General features: G+C 37.1%; 1 protein-coding gene across 1 annotated transcript; it reads left to right on the top strand.

Moving 5' to 3' along the window:
* Window positions 1-4460: 4460 nt before the first annotated feature.
* On the top strand, window positions 4461-12583 carry LOC311111268 (uncharacterized protein). Its single transcript, XM_084153984.1, has 17 exons — window positions 4461-4677; window positions 5804-5961; window positions 6153-6283; window positions 6371-6432; window positions 6586-6686; window positions 6875-7097; window positions 8227-8384; window positions 8576-8706; window positions 8794-8855; window positions 9009-9109; window positions 9281-9503; window positions 10632-10789; window positions 10980-11110; window positions 11198-11259; window positions 11412-11512; window positions 11683-11858; window positions 11991-12583. The coding sequence occupies exons 1-17, from the start codon at window positions 4565-4567 to the stop codon at window positions 12084-12086; spliced, it is 2187 nt and encodes a 728-aa protein (XP_084010110.1). The 5' UTR covers window positions 4461-4564; the 3' UTR covers window positions 12087-12583.
* The last annotated feature ends 3953 nt before the right edge of the window (window positions 12584-16536 follow it).

The following is a 16536-nucleotide window of genomic DNA, read 5'->3' on the forward strand; positions in this document are numbered from 1 at the left end:
GAGTACCTCAGTTGGTAGAAAGGCGCTATATAAATCCAATCTATTTTTATTAGTGTGCTTGCTGAAGGCAAGACCACTATATTTATTACATACTTCTTCTAATTATTTGATTCATTTAGCCTGTTTTAGCACCTAAACGCTTCAAGCTATGAACACGGAACCAACTTAGATTACTTGAGAAAATATTTTTTTGCATTAATACCTTTAGACGTACAACAATATTTAAATCAGCTACCAATGCATTTCAACACCAAACCAACATTGATATTTTCAGACTGACCCAACTTAGATTGCTTTTATTCAGCTTTTTTATACTATTTATACTTGTTGAACTATAACCATTTTAAAGTTGCATAAAATCTCCATAGGCTTTAATGAGAAATATTTGGTTACGCCTCTTCTCTTGAACTATTTATGCTACAAAGACCAAACCAACGTTGAAATGTACAGACTGACCCATCTTAGATTGCTTGTCAAAAGCTTCACATTTTCTAAAACGTTTATAAACTGTAATGATATAATTTGCATAAATTACCATATCACTTTATGGATTCAATGCCAATCATGGGAACACAGTGGTAAACATTTAAAATGCTGCTGCTCCTTAACCATTTTAGCTACAAACTTTTAAAACAACTTTAACATTTTCAAAATGTTATAAGCTATACTAATTCAAACAAATATAAACTAGTATATAATAACCTACCAACAATAATAGTAACTCTTGAGCCATTCAAGCTAGAGACACAAACCAACGTTGACATGTTCTGGCTATCCTATCCAATCTATCAATTTTTCAATCTACCTACTTTTCCCAACTATAACCATTCACTTCCATTACTACTGCAGTGACTACCACTACTATAACTTATTTCACAACCATAAATACTTTAAGACAAGCTAGCAAGAACACACATTTTCTTTAGGAAATTGACTTTTTTATTTATTATTATTTTCTTTTAGATTTGGCACAGTGATGTTTTTTGTTAGACTGATGTTCCAGTTCAACACACCAGTCCCCACTAAGGATGATGTCCTTGGTGTCGTCGACAAGCAACTGTATCTTCAATTCAACAATCAGACAAACACTCAAACCACCTTCCAGAATGGAACTTATATCAGTGAGTTTAATAAATTAGGCTTATATCATGAAGACATTTATTTCCACTCTATAATTTTTTTTAAATAGGTAAACGTTCAACGGCTTCCGCTATGTAAATACTTCTTGAATGTTTTCTAATGTTGAAACTCCTAAACTGTAGCAGTTCATTATGTCTGTTGCTATAGTGACCATTGTTTTGTGTGCTCACAGAACTTACAGATACTTCATTTGCCGTCGATCTTGGTTTCAAAATAACCAATGTAACCATGGAGTCGCAAAGCAATAGCCTCACTCTCACCAATGAGACCTACAGCCAGATAGAGGATTCAATTAACAGCCTAGTAAGATACCTCTTTACATAAGATACATCCATGGTCATGTTCAGGTCATGATAGTAATTGACAACTTGGTGTTTTGTCCCCTTTTAGCTCCATGATATTCTTTGTAAACCAAACGGCAAACAGTTTGACTTTCCCAAACCCAACTTCACGTAAGTACAACGTCATGTCCGTGAACCAACCCAGCTTTCTCAACTGCTCTCTTTAGAATGTCTGCAGATGTCATACAGCTGCTGTTTGTACAGCTAAACAGGATGGAGGGAATATGTTCAACTCTCACACAAAACCAATTTTTACGTCCACAGTACTGTTGGCACTCAAATCAGGGCAGACGTGATGTATGTATACAAAAAGGAAGACATCAACCTCCCTAGTGCTTTTCTAGAGGAAGTCTTTAAAGTCTCAGGTATGCTGCTTTTGTTGCTATTTCTGTTTGTTATTACGGTGAGTTATCAAACACCATGTCAAATATGCGTAATACTTAATCTCGAAAAATACTTAATCTCGAAAAAACACTTTCACATCTATGGTACTGTATATGACATATTACAAGTCTATAATCCCCCCTAAAATGTATTTTCATTTATATTCTAGGTCTCCTGCCAACCACTGTTGCCCCAACAACCACCACCACCACTGTGGCTTCTACTACGGCAATTAAAACTGCAGGTCCTACAACAACAACCACAACTGCTGCTCCTACAATGACTACAACTGCAGCATCTACAAGTACAACCACAATCGTACTTCCTACCTTGACAACGACAACTGCAACTTTTACCTCAACTTCTATGGCTTCAGTGACATCAACAACTAGGTAAGCAAGATAATTTAGTAGAATTATTTTATGCAATTCAATTAACACTTTGTCAATCAAGGAACCTTTGAAGCGAAGAACCATGTATATCCGTGTTTGTGTCATTAAATACTGATATTTCATAAAGCATTCAAAATGTCAGCCTTTCTTTAGAAAATATATTTGAGTACCTCAGTTGGTAGAAAGGCGCTATATAAATCCAATCTATTTTTATTAGTGTGCTTGCTGAAGGCAAGACCACTATATTTATTACATACTTCTTCTAATTATTTGATTCATTTAGCCTGTTTTAGCACCTAAACGCTTCAAGCTATGAACACGGAACCAACTTAGATTACTTGAGAAAATATTTTTTTGCATTAATACCTTTAGATGTACAACAATATTTAAATCAGCTACCAATGCATTTCAACACCAAACCAACATTGATGTTTTCAGACTAACCCAACTTAGATTGCTTTTATTCAGCTTTTTTATACTATTTATACTTGTTGAACTATAACCATTTTAAAGTTGCATAAAAGCTCCATAGGCTTTAATCAGAAATATTGGTTCCGCCACTTCTCTTGAACTCTTTATGCTACAAAGACCAAACCAACGTTGAAATGTACAGACTGACCCATCTTAGATTGCTTGTCAAAAGCTTCAGATTTTCTAAAACGTTTATAAACTGTAATGATATAATTTGCATAAATTACCATATCACTTTATGTATTCAATGCCAATCATGGGAACACAGTGGTAAACATTTAAAATGCTGCTGCTCCTTAACCATTTCAGCTACAAACATTTAAAACAACTTTAACATTTTCGAAACGTTATAAACTATACCAATTCAAACAAGTATAAACTAGCATATAATATCCTACCAACAATAATAGTAACTCTTGAACTATTCAAGCTAGAGACACAAACCAACGTTGACATGTTCTGGCTATCCTATCCAATCAATACATTTTTCAATCTACCTACTTTTCCCAACTATAACCATTCACTTCCATTACTACTGCAGTGACTACCACTACTATAACTTATTTCACAACCATAAATACTTTAAGACAAGCTAGCAAGAACACACATTTTCTTTAGGAAATTGACTTTTTTATTTATTATTATTTTCTCTTAGATTTGGCACAGTGATGTTTTTTGTTAGACTGATGTTCCAGCTCAACACACCAGTCCCCACTAAGGATGATGTCCTTGGTGTCGTCGACAAGCAACTGTATCTTCAATTCAACAATCAGACAAACACTCAAACCACCTTCCAGAATGGAACTTATATCAGTGAGTTTAATAAATTAGGCTTATATCATGAAGACATTTATTTCCACTCTATAATTTTTTTAAAATAGGTAAACGTTCAACTGCTTCCGCTATGTAAATACTTCTTGAATGTTTTCTAATGTTGAAACTCCTAAACTGTAGCAGTTCATTATGTCTGTTGCTATAGTGACCATTGTTTTGTGTGCTCACAGAACTTACAGATACTTCATTTGCCGTCGATCTTGGTTTCAAAATAACCAATGTAACCATGGAGTCGCAAAGCAATAGCCTCACTCTCACCAATGAGACCTACAGCCAGATAGAGGATTCAATTAACAGCCTAGTAAGATACCTCTGTACATAAGATACATCCATGGTCATGTTCAGGTCATGATAGTAATTGACAACTTGGTGTTTTGTCCCCTTTTAGCTCCATGATATTCTTTGTAAACCAAACGGCAAACAGTTTGACTTTCCCAAACCCAACTTCACGTAAGTACAACGTCATGTCCGTGAACCAACCCAGCTTTCTCAACTGCTCTCTTTAGAATGTCTGCAGATGTCATACAGCTGCTGTTTGTACAGCTAAACAGGATGGAGGGAATATGTTCAACTCTCACACAAAACCAATTTTTACGTCCACAGTACTGTTGGCACTCAAATCAGGGCAGACGTGATGTATGTATACAAAAAGGAAGACATCAACCTCCCTAGTGCTTTTCTAGAGGAAGTCTTTAAAGTCTCAGGTATGCTGCTTTTGTTGCTATTTCTGTTTGTTATTACGGTGAGTTATCAAACACCATGTCAAATATGCGTAATACTTAATCTCGAAAAATACTTAATCTCGAAAAAACACTTTCACATCTATGGTACTGTATATGACATATTACAAGTCTATAATCCCCCCTAAAATGTATTTTCATTTATATTCTAGGTCTCCTGCCAACCACTGTTGCCCCAACAACCACCACCACCACTGTGGCTTCTACTACGGCAATTAAAACTGCAGGTCCTACAACAACAACCACAACTGCTGCTCCTACAATGACTACAACTGCAGCATCTACAAGTACAACCACAATCGTACTTCCTACCTTGACAACGACAACTGCAACTTTTACCTCAACTTCTATGACTTCAGTGACATCAACAACTAGGTAAGCAAGATAATTTAGTAGAATTATTTTATGCAATTCAATTAACACTTTGTCAATCAAGGAACCTTTGAAGCGAAGAACCATGTATATCCGTGTTTGTGTCATTAAATACTGATATTTCATAAAGCATTCAAAATGTCAGCCTTTCTTTAGAAAATATATTTGAGTACCTCAGTTGGTAGAAAGGCGCTATATAAATCCAATCTATTTTTATTAGTGTGCTTGCTGAAGGCAAGACCACTATATTTATTACATACTTCTTCTAATTATTTGATTCATTTAGCCTGTTTTAGCACCTAAACGCTTCAAGCTATGAACACGGAACCAACTTAGATTACTTGAGAAAATATTTTTTTGCATTAATACCTTTAGATGTACAACAATATTTAAATCAGCTACCAATGCATTTCAACACCAAACCAACATTGATGTTTTCAGACTAACCCAACTTAGATTGCTTTTATTCAGCTTTTTTATACTATTTATACTTGTTGAACTATAACCATTTTAAAGTTGCATAAAAGCTCCATAGGCTTTAATCAGAAATATTGGTTCCGCCACTTCTCTTGAACTCTTTATGCTACAAAGACCAAACCAACGTTGAAATGTACAGACTGACCCATCTTAGATTGCTTGTCAAAAGCTTCAGATTTTCTAAAACGTTTATAAACTGTAATGATATAATTTGCATAAATTACCATATCACTTTATGTATTCAATGCCAATCATGGGAACACAGTGGTAAACATTTAAAATGCTGCTGCTCCTTAACCATTTCAGCTACAAACATTTAAAACAACTTTAACATTTTCGAAACGTTATAAACTATACCAATTCAAACAAGTATAAACTAGCATATAATATCCTACCAACAATAATAGTAACTCTTGAACTATTCAAGCTAGAGACACAAACCAACGTTGACATGTTCTGGCTATCCTATCCAATCAATACATTTTTCAATCTACCTACTTTTCCCAACTATAACCATTCACTTCCATTACTACTGCAGTGACTACCACTACTATAACTTATTTCACAACCATAAATACTTTAAGACAAGCTAGCAAGAACACACATTTTCTTTAGGAAATTGACTTTTTTATTTATTATTATTTTCTCTTAGATTTGGCACAGTGATGTTTTTTGTTAGACTGATGTTCCAGCTCAACACACCAGTCCCCACTAAGGATGATGTCCTTGGTGTCGTCGACAAGCAACTGTATCTTCAATTCAACAATCAGACAAACACTCAAACCACCTTCCAGAATGGAACTTATATCAGTGAGTTTAATAAATTAGGCTTATATCATGAAGACATTTATTTCCACTCTATAATTTTTTTAAAATAGGTAAACGTTCAACTGCTTCCGCTATGTAAATACTTCTTGAATGTTTTCTAATGTTGAAACTCCTAAACTGTAGCAGTTCATTATGTCTGTTGCTATAGTGACCATTGTTTTGTGTGCTCACAGAACTTACAGATACTTCATTTGCCGTCGATCTTGGTTTCAAAATAACCAATGTAACCATGGAGTCGCAAAGCAATAGCCTCACTCTCACCAATGAGACCTACAGCCAGATAGAGGATTCAATTAACAGCCTAGTAAGATACCTCTGTACATAAGATACATCCATGGTCATGTTCAGGTCATGATAGTAATTGACAACTTGGTGTTTTGTCCCCTTTTAGCTCCATGATATTCTTTGTAAACCAGACGGCAAACAGTTTGACTTTCCCAAACCCAACTTCACGTAAGTACAACGTCATGTCCGTGAACCAACCCAGCTTTCTCAACTGCTCTCTTTAGAATGTCTGCAGATGTCATACAGCTGCTGTTTGTACAGCTAAACAGGATGGAGGGAATATGTTCAACTCTCACACAAAACCAATTTTTACGTCCACAGTACTGTTGGCACTCAAATCAGGGCAGACGTGATGTATGTATACAAAAAGGAAGACATCAACCTCCCAAGTGCTTTTCTGGAGGAAGTCTTTAAAGTCTCAGGTATGCTGCTTTTGTTGCTATTTCTGTTTGTTATTACGGTGAGTTATCAAACACCATGTCAAATATGCGTAATACTTAATCTCGAAAAATACTTAATCTCGAAAAAACACTTTCACATCTATGGTACTGTATATGACATATTACAAGTCTATAATCCCCCCTAAAATGTATTTTCATTTATATTCTAGGTCTCCTGCCAACCACTGTTGCCCCAACAACCACCACCACCACTGTGGCTTCTACTACGGCAATTAAAACTGCAGGTCCTACAACAACAACCACAACTGCTGCTCCTACAATGACTACAACTGCAGCATCTACAAGTACAACCACAATCGTACTTCCTACCTTGACAACGACAACTGCAACTTTTACCTCAACTTCTATGGCTTCAGTGACATCAACAACTAGGTAAGCAAGATAATTTAGTATAATTATTTTATGCAATTCAATTAACACTTTGTCAATCAAGGAACCTTTGAAGCGAAGAACCATGTATATCCGTGTTTGTGTCATTAAATACTGATATTTCATAAAGCATTCAAAATGTCAGCCTTTCTTTAGAAAATGTATTTGAGTACCTCAGTTGGTAGAAAGGCGCTATATAAATCCAATCTATTTTTATTAGTGTGCTTGCTGAAGGCAAGACCACTATATTTATTACATACTTCTTCTAATTATTTGATTCATTTAGCCTGTTTTAGCACCTAAACGCTTCAAGCTATGAACACGGAACCAACTTAGATTACTTGAGAAAATATTTTTTTGCATTAATACCTTTAGACAAACAACAATATTTAAATCAGCTACCAATGCATTTCAACACCAAACCAACATTGATGTTTTCAGACTAACCCAACTTAGATTGCTTTTATTCAGCTTTTTTATACTATTTATACTTGTTGAACTATAACCATTTTAAAGTTGCATAAAAGCTCCATAGGCTTTAATGAGAAATATTTGGTTACGCCTCTTCTCTTGAACTATTTATGCTAAAAAGACCAAACCAACGTTGAAATGCACAGACTGACCCATCTTAGATTGCTTGTCAAAAGCTTCACATTTTCTAAAACGTTTATAAACTGTAATTATATAATTTGCATAAATTACCATATCACTTTATGGATTCAATGCCAATCATGGGAACACAGTGGTAAACATTTAAAATGCTGCTGCTCCTTAACCATTTCAGCTACAAACATTTAAAACAACTTTAACATTTTCGAAACGTTATAAACTATACTAATTCAAACAAGTATAAACTAGCATATAATATCCTACCAACAATAATAGTAACTCTTGAGCCATTCAAGCTAGAGACACAAACCAACATTGACATGTTCTGGCTATCCTATCCAATCTATCCATTTTTCAATCTACCTACTTTTCCCAACTATAACCATTCACTTCCATTACTACTGCAGTGACTACCACTACTATAACTTATTTCACAACCATAAATACTTTAAGACAAGCTAGCAAGAACACACATTTTCTTTAGGAAATTAACTTTTTTTTATTTATTATTATTTTCTCTTAGATTTGGCACAGTGATGTTTTTTGTTAGACTGATGTTCCAGCTCAACACACCAGTCCCCACTAAGGATGATGTCCTTGGTGCCGTCGACAAGCAACTGTATCGTCAATTCAACAATCAGACGAACACTCAAATCACCTTCCAGAATGGAACTTATATCAGTGAGTTTAATAAATTAGGCTTATATCATGAAGACATTTATTTCCACTCTATATATATTTTTTTATAGGTAAACGTTCAACTGCTTCCGCTATGTAAATACTTCTTGAATGTTTTCTAATGTTGAAACTCCTAAATTGTAGCAGTTCATGTTGTCTGTTGCTATAGTGACCATTGTTTTGTGTGCTCACAGAACTTACAGATACTTCATTTGCCGTCGATCTTGGTTTCAAAATAACCAATGTAACCATGGAGTCGCAAAGCAATAGCCTCACTCTCACCAATGAGACCTACAGCCAGATAGAGGATTCAATTAACAGCCTAGTAAGATACCTCTATACATAAGATACATCCATGGTCATGTTCAGGTCATGATAGTAATTGACAACTTGGTGTTTTGTCCCCTTTTAGCTCCATGATATTCTTTGTAAACCAGACGGCAAACAGTTTGACTTTCCCAAACCCAACTTCACGTAAGTACAACGTCATGTCCGTGAACCAACCCAGCTTTCTCAACTGCACTCTTTAGAATGTCTGCAGATGTCATACAGCTGCTGTTTGTACAGCTAAACAGGATGGAGGGAATATGTTCAACTCTCACACAAAACCAATTTTTACGTCCACAGTACTGTTGGCACTCAAATCAGGGCAGACGTGATGTATGTATACAAAAAGGAAGACATCAACCTCCCTAGTGCTTTTCTAGAGGAAGTCTTAAAAGTCTCAGGTATGCTGCTTTTGTTGCTATTTCTGTTTGTTATTACAGTGAGTTATCAAACACCATGTCAAATATGCATAATATTCAATCTCGAAAAAACACTTTCACATCTATGGTACTGTATATGACATATTACAAGTCTATAATCCCCCCTAAAATGTATTTTCATTTATATTCTAGGTCTCCTGCCAACCACTGTTGCCCCAACAACCACCACCACCACTGTGGCTTCTACTACGGCAATTAAAACTGCAGGTCCTACAACAACAACCACAACTGCTGCTCCTACAATGACTATAACTGCAGCATCTACAAGTACAACCACAATTGTACTTCCTACCTTGACAACGATAACTGCAACTTTTACCTCAACTTCTATGGCTTCAGTGACATCAACAACTAGGTAAGCAAGATAATTTAGTATAATTATTTTATGCAATTCAATTAACACTTTGTCAATCAAGGAACCTTTGAAGCGAATAACCATGTATATCCGTGTTTGTGTCGTTAAATACTGATATTTTCATAAAGCATTCAAAATGTCAGCCTTTCTTTAGAAAATGTATTTGAGTACGTCAGTTGGTAGAAAGGCGCTATATAAATCCAATCAATTTTTATTCGTGTGCTTGCTGAAGGCAAGACCACTAGATTTATTACATACTTCTTCTAATTATTTGATTCATTTAGCCTTTTTTAGCACCTAAACGCTTCAAGTTATGAACACGGAACCAATTTAGATTACTTGAGAAAATATTTTTTTGCATTAATACCTTTAGACGTACAACAATATTTAAATCAGCTCCCAATGAATTTCAACACCAAACCAACATTGATATTTTCAGACTGACCCAACATAGATTGCTTTTATTCAGCTTTTTTATACTATTTATACTTGTTGAACTATAACCATTTAAAAGTTGCATAAAAGCTCCATAGGCTTTAATGAGAAATATTTGGTTACACCACTTGTCTTGAACTATTTATGCTACAAAGACCAAACCAACGTTGAAATGTACAGACTGACCCATCTTAGATTGCTTGTCAAAAGCCTCACATTTTCTAAAACCTTTATAAACTGTAATGATATAATTTGCATAAATTACCGTGACACTTTATGGATTCAATGCCAATCATGGGAACACAGTGGTAAACATTTAAAATGCTGCTGCTCCTTAACCATTTTAGCTACAAACTTTTAAAACAACTTTAACATTTTCAAAACGTCATAAACTATACTAATTCAAACAAGTATAAACTAGCATATAATAACCTACCAACAATAATAGTAACTATTGAACCATTCAAGCTAGAGACACAAACCAACGTTGACATGTTCTGGCTATCCTATCCAATCTATCAATTTTTCAATCTACCTACTTTTCCCAACTATAACCAGTCACTTCCATTACTACTGCAGTGACTACCACTACTATAACTTATTTCACAACCATAAATACCTTAAGACAACCTAGCAAGAACACACATTTTCTTTAGGAAATTTACTTTTCTATTTATTATTATTTTCTCTTAGATTTGGAACAGTGGTGGTTTTTGTTAGACTGATGTTCCAGCTCAACACACCAGTCCCCACTGAGGATGATGTCCTTGGTGCCTTCAACAAACAACTGTATCATCAATTCAACATTCAGACAAACACTCAAACCACCTTCCATAATGGAACTTATATCAGTGAGTTCAACAAATTAGGCTTATATCATAAATACATTTATTTCCACTCTACAAAATGTTTTATAGATAAAACATTCAACTGCTTCTGCTATGTAAATACTTCTTGAATTTTTTCTAATTTTTGAAACTCCTAAATTGTAGCAATTCATTTTGTCTGTTGCTATAGTTACAATTATTTGTGTGCTCACAGAACTTACAGATACTTCATTTGCCATCGATCTTGGTTTCAAAATAACCAATGTAACCATGGAGTCGCGAAGTAACAGAATCACATTCACCAGTGAGACCTACATCCAGATACAGGATTCAATTAACAGCCTAGTAAGATACTTTTATACATAAGATACATCCATGGTCATCTTCAGGTCATGATAGTAATTGACAACTTGGTGTTTTCTCCCCTTTTAGCTCCGTGCTATTCTTTGTAAACCAGACAGCAAACAGTTTGACTTTCCCAAGCCCGACTTCACGTAAGTACAACGTCATGTCCGTGAACCAACCCAGCTTTCTCAACTCACTCTTTAGAATGTCTGCAGATGTCATACAGCTGCTGTTTGTACAGCTAAACAGGATGGAGGGAACATGTTCAACTCTCACACAAAACCAATTTTTACGTCCACAGTACTGTTGGCACTCAAATCAGGGCAGACGTGATGTATTTATACAAAGAGGGAGAAATCAACCTCCCTAGTGCTATTCTAGAGGAAGTCTTAAAAGTCTCAGGTATGCTGCTTTTGTTGCTATTTCTGTTTTTTATTACAATGAGTTATCAAACCCCATATAAAATATGTGTAATACTCAATCTCAAAAAAACACGTTCACATCTGTGGTACTGTATATGACATATTACAAGTTTATAATCACTCTTAAATGTATTTTCATTTATATTCTAGGTCTCCTGACAACCACTGTTGCCCCAACAACTACCAGCACCACACCACTGTCTACCGTTTTGCTGACCACTCCTTTCAATACCACAAGTGGTGGAGGTTTTCCTGGCTGGGCTCTGGCCATTATCATCCCTTGTGGCATCGCTATCATTCTGGTACCACTGTGGATCCTGCTTTGTGTACGTATAGGCTTGTGTTCACTTGTGTACTCTGAAAATACTCTACAAAGTATATTATCAAATAAGCTGTTCAATCTCTGCAATGATATTGATTTAACATGTGAATCATACTTCCCCATCTTTGTTTTGTAGTGCATGCTGTGTGGCTGCTGTGCAGCTGTAAGGAGACGCTGTCACAGACGTAGATCTTACAATGTACAGTACACCACCAGAAACGGCCTCTTCTGAGGTGACAACACTAACATCTGTGGGCAACTGTCATCACAAGAACAGCCAATCATCTATATCTGCTAATCACGGGACTTTAATGCATGGAAAATCACTTGTGACTACACACCATTGCATCTGAGAAGATCAAGTGAGGACTTCCATATATTTTTATCATAAAAAGAAAATTGATAATAGGCAACATGTTTTTTGTGCAATGTACTACTTTTTATATAATGCATCTGGTTGTTAATCAACGTTACAGCTGAGCTGAACAAAGTATGTTTATATATTTATTAACTATGTCATGTGTGGTTTCAAGCTGTGCTGTCCACTGACAAACGGTTATCACTTATTTATTTAATGTATAATAAGCTTCATTACAATAATATTTATTGTTGTTTTGTTATTTCCTCTCTTGATTAACTATGAACTAATTTATTTTAAAATCTGCAATACAGTACTTGTTACTTCATCTTACAGTTTGACAAATGTAATAAAAATACTTTATGAATGGGTTTGACTGCATGGTGATTACAGACAACACATCTACACATCAAAAGTAGTCGAAATTGTCCGACTTGGCACCTTAAAGATCTATGCAAACCAAGCTTAAATAAGTTAACATAACAAGTCACATAATAAGTTGCATGGACTCTGTGTGCAACAATAGTATTTTGGAATGACTACCTCATCTCTGTACCCCACACATACAATTATCTGTAAGGTCCCTCAGTCGAGCAGTGAATTTCAAACACAGATTCAACCACAAAGACCAGGGAGGTTTTCCAATGCCTCGCAAAGAAGGGCACCTATTGGTAGATAAAAAAATAAAAAAATAAGCAGACATTGAATAGCCCTTTGAGCATGGTTAAGTTATCAATTACACTTTATATAGTGTATCAATGATGCACCCAGTCATTACAAAGATACGGGCATCCTTACTAACTCAGTTGCCAGAGAGGAAGAAAACCGCTTAGGAATTTCACCATGAGGCCAATGGTGACTTTAAAACAGTTACAACGTTTAATGGCTGTGATAGGAGAAAACATAGGATGGACCAACAACATTGTACTTACTCCACAATACTAACTGAACTTGTGATGAGGTGGTGTTGAAGGAGTCAGGCACAGGAGGCAAAATCACAGAATAACAGGCTTTAATCCGCAAAAACACAGGGTTACACACTCCAGGGCACAAAACAGGTGCACTGGAAAATACAAGGCACATAGGAAAATACTGCCGTCGAACAAAATACACGAGCTCCACCGAGCTTCACTAACCTTCACAATAAACAATCACCCACAAGGACAAGGGGGCAGAGGGAACACTTATACACTGACTAATTAGGGGATTAGAACCAGGTGTGTGTGATAACGAGACAAGACAATTGTGGTGATGATTGTGGTGATGATGTTGTCAGAAGGCCAACGCTGACCTTCTGACAACACACGACGCGCTGGAGATGAACGTGGGCAGCGTCCCACGTCTCCTCCGCGCGCCAAAACCAGTCATCCACCGCAGGAGCCTCGGTCTGGCTCTGGTGCCATGGTGCCAGAACCGGTTGGTAACCTAAAACACATTGGAATGGTGTTAGGTTAGTAGAGGAGTGGCGGAGAGAGTTCTGGGCATATTCTGCCCATAGCAAGAACACCGACCACTGCATTGATTCAATCACTGAAGGAATGAGGGGGAGAGGATAACTAAATCTTATCGTCTCCCTGTTCAGTGGTCGATAATCAATGCACGGGCGCAGCCCTCCTCCGTTCTTCTTCACAAAGAAGAAACTTGAGGAGGCGGGTGAAGTGGAGGGACGTATATACCCCTGGCGCAGGGACTCGGTGACATATGTTTCCATAGCCACTGTTTCAGCCTGTGACAGGGGGTATATATGACTCTTGGGAGGTACAGCGTCTACCCGGAGGTTTATCGCCGCAATCCCCCGCCCGATGAGGTGGTAATTTAGTCCCCTGCGTTTTAGAGAACGCTTGCGCCAGATCGAGGTATTCAGGGGGAATGCGCACGGTGGAGGTACTGTCTGGACTTTCCACCGTGGTTGCACCAACGGAAACATCTAGACACCTACCCTGACACTCTCGTGAGAGCCCTCTGCGGCCATGAGAAGGTGGGGTTGTGGAGTGCTAGCCACAGGATACCTAATACCACAGGGAAAGCAGGAGATTCAATAATCGAAAAAATAACCTGCTCACAATGATATATGTTCTGAACTTTGTCATGTATTTCCATGTTTTATGTGGACCCCAGGAAGAGTAGCTTCTGAATGTGAAGTAGCTAATGGGGATCCTTATAAACTAAACCAAGAAGACTGTGAATGTTCCTGAGTGGCCGAGTTACAGTTTTGACTTAAATCTGCTTGAAAATCCATGGCAAGACCTGAAAATGGTTGTCTAGCAATTATCAACTACACATTTGACAGAGCTTGAAGAATTTTGAAAAGAATCATGGGCAAATGTTGCACAATCCAGGTGTGGAAAGCTCTTAGATTTACCCAAGACTCACAGCTGTATTCACTGCTGCCAAAGGTGATTCTAATGTATTGACTCAGTGGGTTGAATACTTATGTAATCAAGATATATTAGTGTTTTATTTTTCATATTTTATTTTACAAATGTTAGAATTTTTCTTCCACTTTTACCATATAGAGTAGATATTTAACAAGAAATGTAAATTAAATCCATTTTAATCCCAACATGTAACACAACAAAATGTGGAAAAGTCAAGGGGTGTTAATAGTTTCTGAAGGCACTGTATATTTCAACACTATGAGGTTGATATGCCAAAAAAACGATATCTCTAGCTTAAATTGACATATTTTGATGGCCATTATTTTGTAATGTAACTTATATTGACGCACTGACTCTATGGTTAACTATTTAGCAGTCTTATAGCTTGGGGGTAGAAGCTGTTCAGGGTCCGGTTGGTTCCAGACTTTGTGCATCGGTACCGCTTGCCATCAGGTAGAAAAGAAAATAGTCTATGACTTGGGTGGCTGGAATCTTTGACCATTTTTAGGGCCTTCCGCTGTTCTGACACCGCCTTTTATAGAGGTCCTGGATGGAAGGGAGCTCGGCCCCAGTGATGTACTGGGCCGTACCCACTACCCTTTGTAGCGCCTTGTTGTCGGATGCCAAGCAGGTGCCATACCAAGCGGTGATGCAGCCACCAGTCAAAATGCTCTCAATGGTGCAGCTGTATAACTTTTTGAGGATCTGTGGGCATATGCCAAATCTTTTCAGCCTTTTGAGGCGGAAGAGGCATTGCTGTGCCATCTTCACGACTGTATTGGTGTGTGTGGACCATGTTAATTCTTTAGTGATATGGACACTGAGTAACTTGAAGCTCTCGACTTGCTCCACTACAGCCCTGTCGATGTGGATGGGGGCATGCTCGGCCCTCCGTTTCCTGTAGTCCACGATCAGCACCTTTGTCTTGCTGAAGTTGAGGGAGAGGTTGTTGTCCTGGCACCACACTGCCAAATCACTGACCTCCTCTTTATAGGCAGTCTCATTGTCTTCAGTGATCAGGTACTACTTGCTAAAAAATATACAAAAAGGACCGAGGTAAGAATCTCTTTAAAGCTTTAAAGTAAAAAAAACTATGGCTCTGCCACTTGGTAAATAGCTGAAAGATGAGGGAAATGTAACCCCTCTCATAGACATTTCGTCTAGTGCAAGGACTGACAGTCCAAAGACGAAAATGATAGTTTTAACTGGTTTAAGCTATCCATTATTTACAAACAATGGAGTAAAACAGGGTTCATTTGATTGAGTGTAATGAAGACAATAGTGAGTATTGCAGAATTTTTATAACAATTGATGCAAAACTATATCATAATATATATATATATATATATACACAGTGGGGAGAACAAGTATTTGATACACTGCCGATTTTGCAGGTTTTCCTACTTACAAAGCATGTAGAGGTCTGTGATTTTTATCATAGGTACACTTCAACTGTGAGAGACGGAATCTAAAACAAAAATCCAGAAAATCACATTGTATGATTTTTAAGTAATTAATTTGCATTTTATTGCATGACATAAGTATTTGATACATCAGAAAAGCACAACTTAATATTTGGTACAGAAACCTTTGTTTGCAATTACAGAGATCATACGTTTCCTGTAGGTCTTGACCAGGTTTGCACACACTGCAGCAGGGATTTTGGCCCACTCCTCCATACAGACCTTCTCCAGATCCTTCAGGTTTCGGGGCTGTCGCTGGGCAATACGGACTTTCAGCTCCCTCCAAAGATTTTCTATTGGGTTCAGGTCTGGAGACTGGCTAGGCCACTCCAGGACCTTGAAATGCTTCTTACGAAGCCACTCCTTCGTTGCCCGGGCGGTGTGTTTGGGATCATTGTCATGCTGAAAGACCCAGCCACGTTTCATCTTCAATGCCCTTGCTGATGGAAGGAGGTTTTCACTCAAAATCTCACGATACATGGC

Source organism: Coregonus lavaretus, assembly GCF_964263955.1.
Source record: "Coregonus lavaretus genome assembly, chromosome: 3".
In the NCBI taxonomy this organism is placed as follows: domain Eukaryota; kingdom Metazoa; phylum Chordata; class Actinopteri; order Salmoniformes; family Salmonidae; genus Coregonus; species Coregonus lavaretus.

What these genes read in the sequence shown, in the direction of transcription:
- LOC311111268 (XM_084153984.1), top strand. Translation starts at nt 4,565, where the DNA reads ATGACTACAACTGCAGCATCTACAAGTACAACCACAATCGTACTTCCT. An exon ending in TTTCCCAAACCCAACTTCAC is followed by an intron (nt 6,433 to 6,585) that starts GTAAGTACAACG and finishes TTACGTCCACAG; the next exon opens with TACTGTTGGCACTCAAATCA. An exon ending in AGGATTCAATTAACAGCCTA is followed by an intron (nt 8,707 to 8,793) that starts GTAAGATACCTC and finishes GTCCCCTTTTAG; the next exon opens with CTCCATGATATTCTTTGTAA.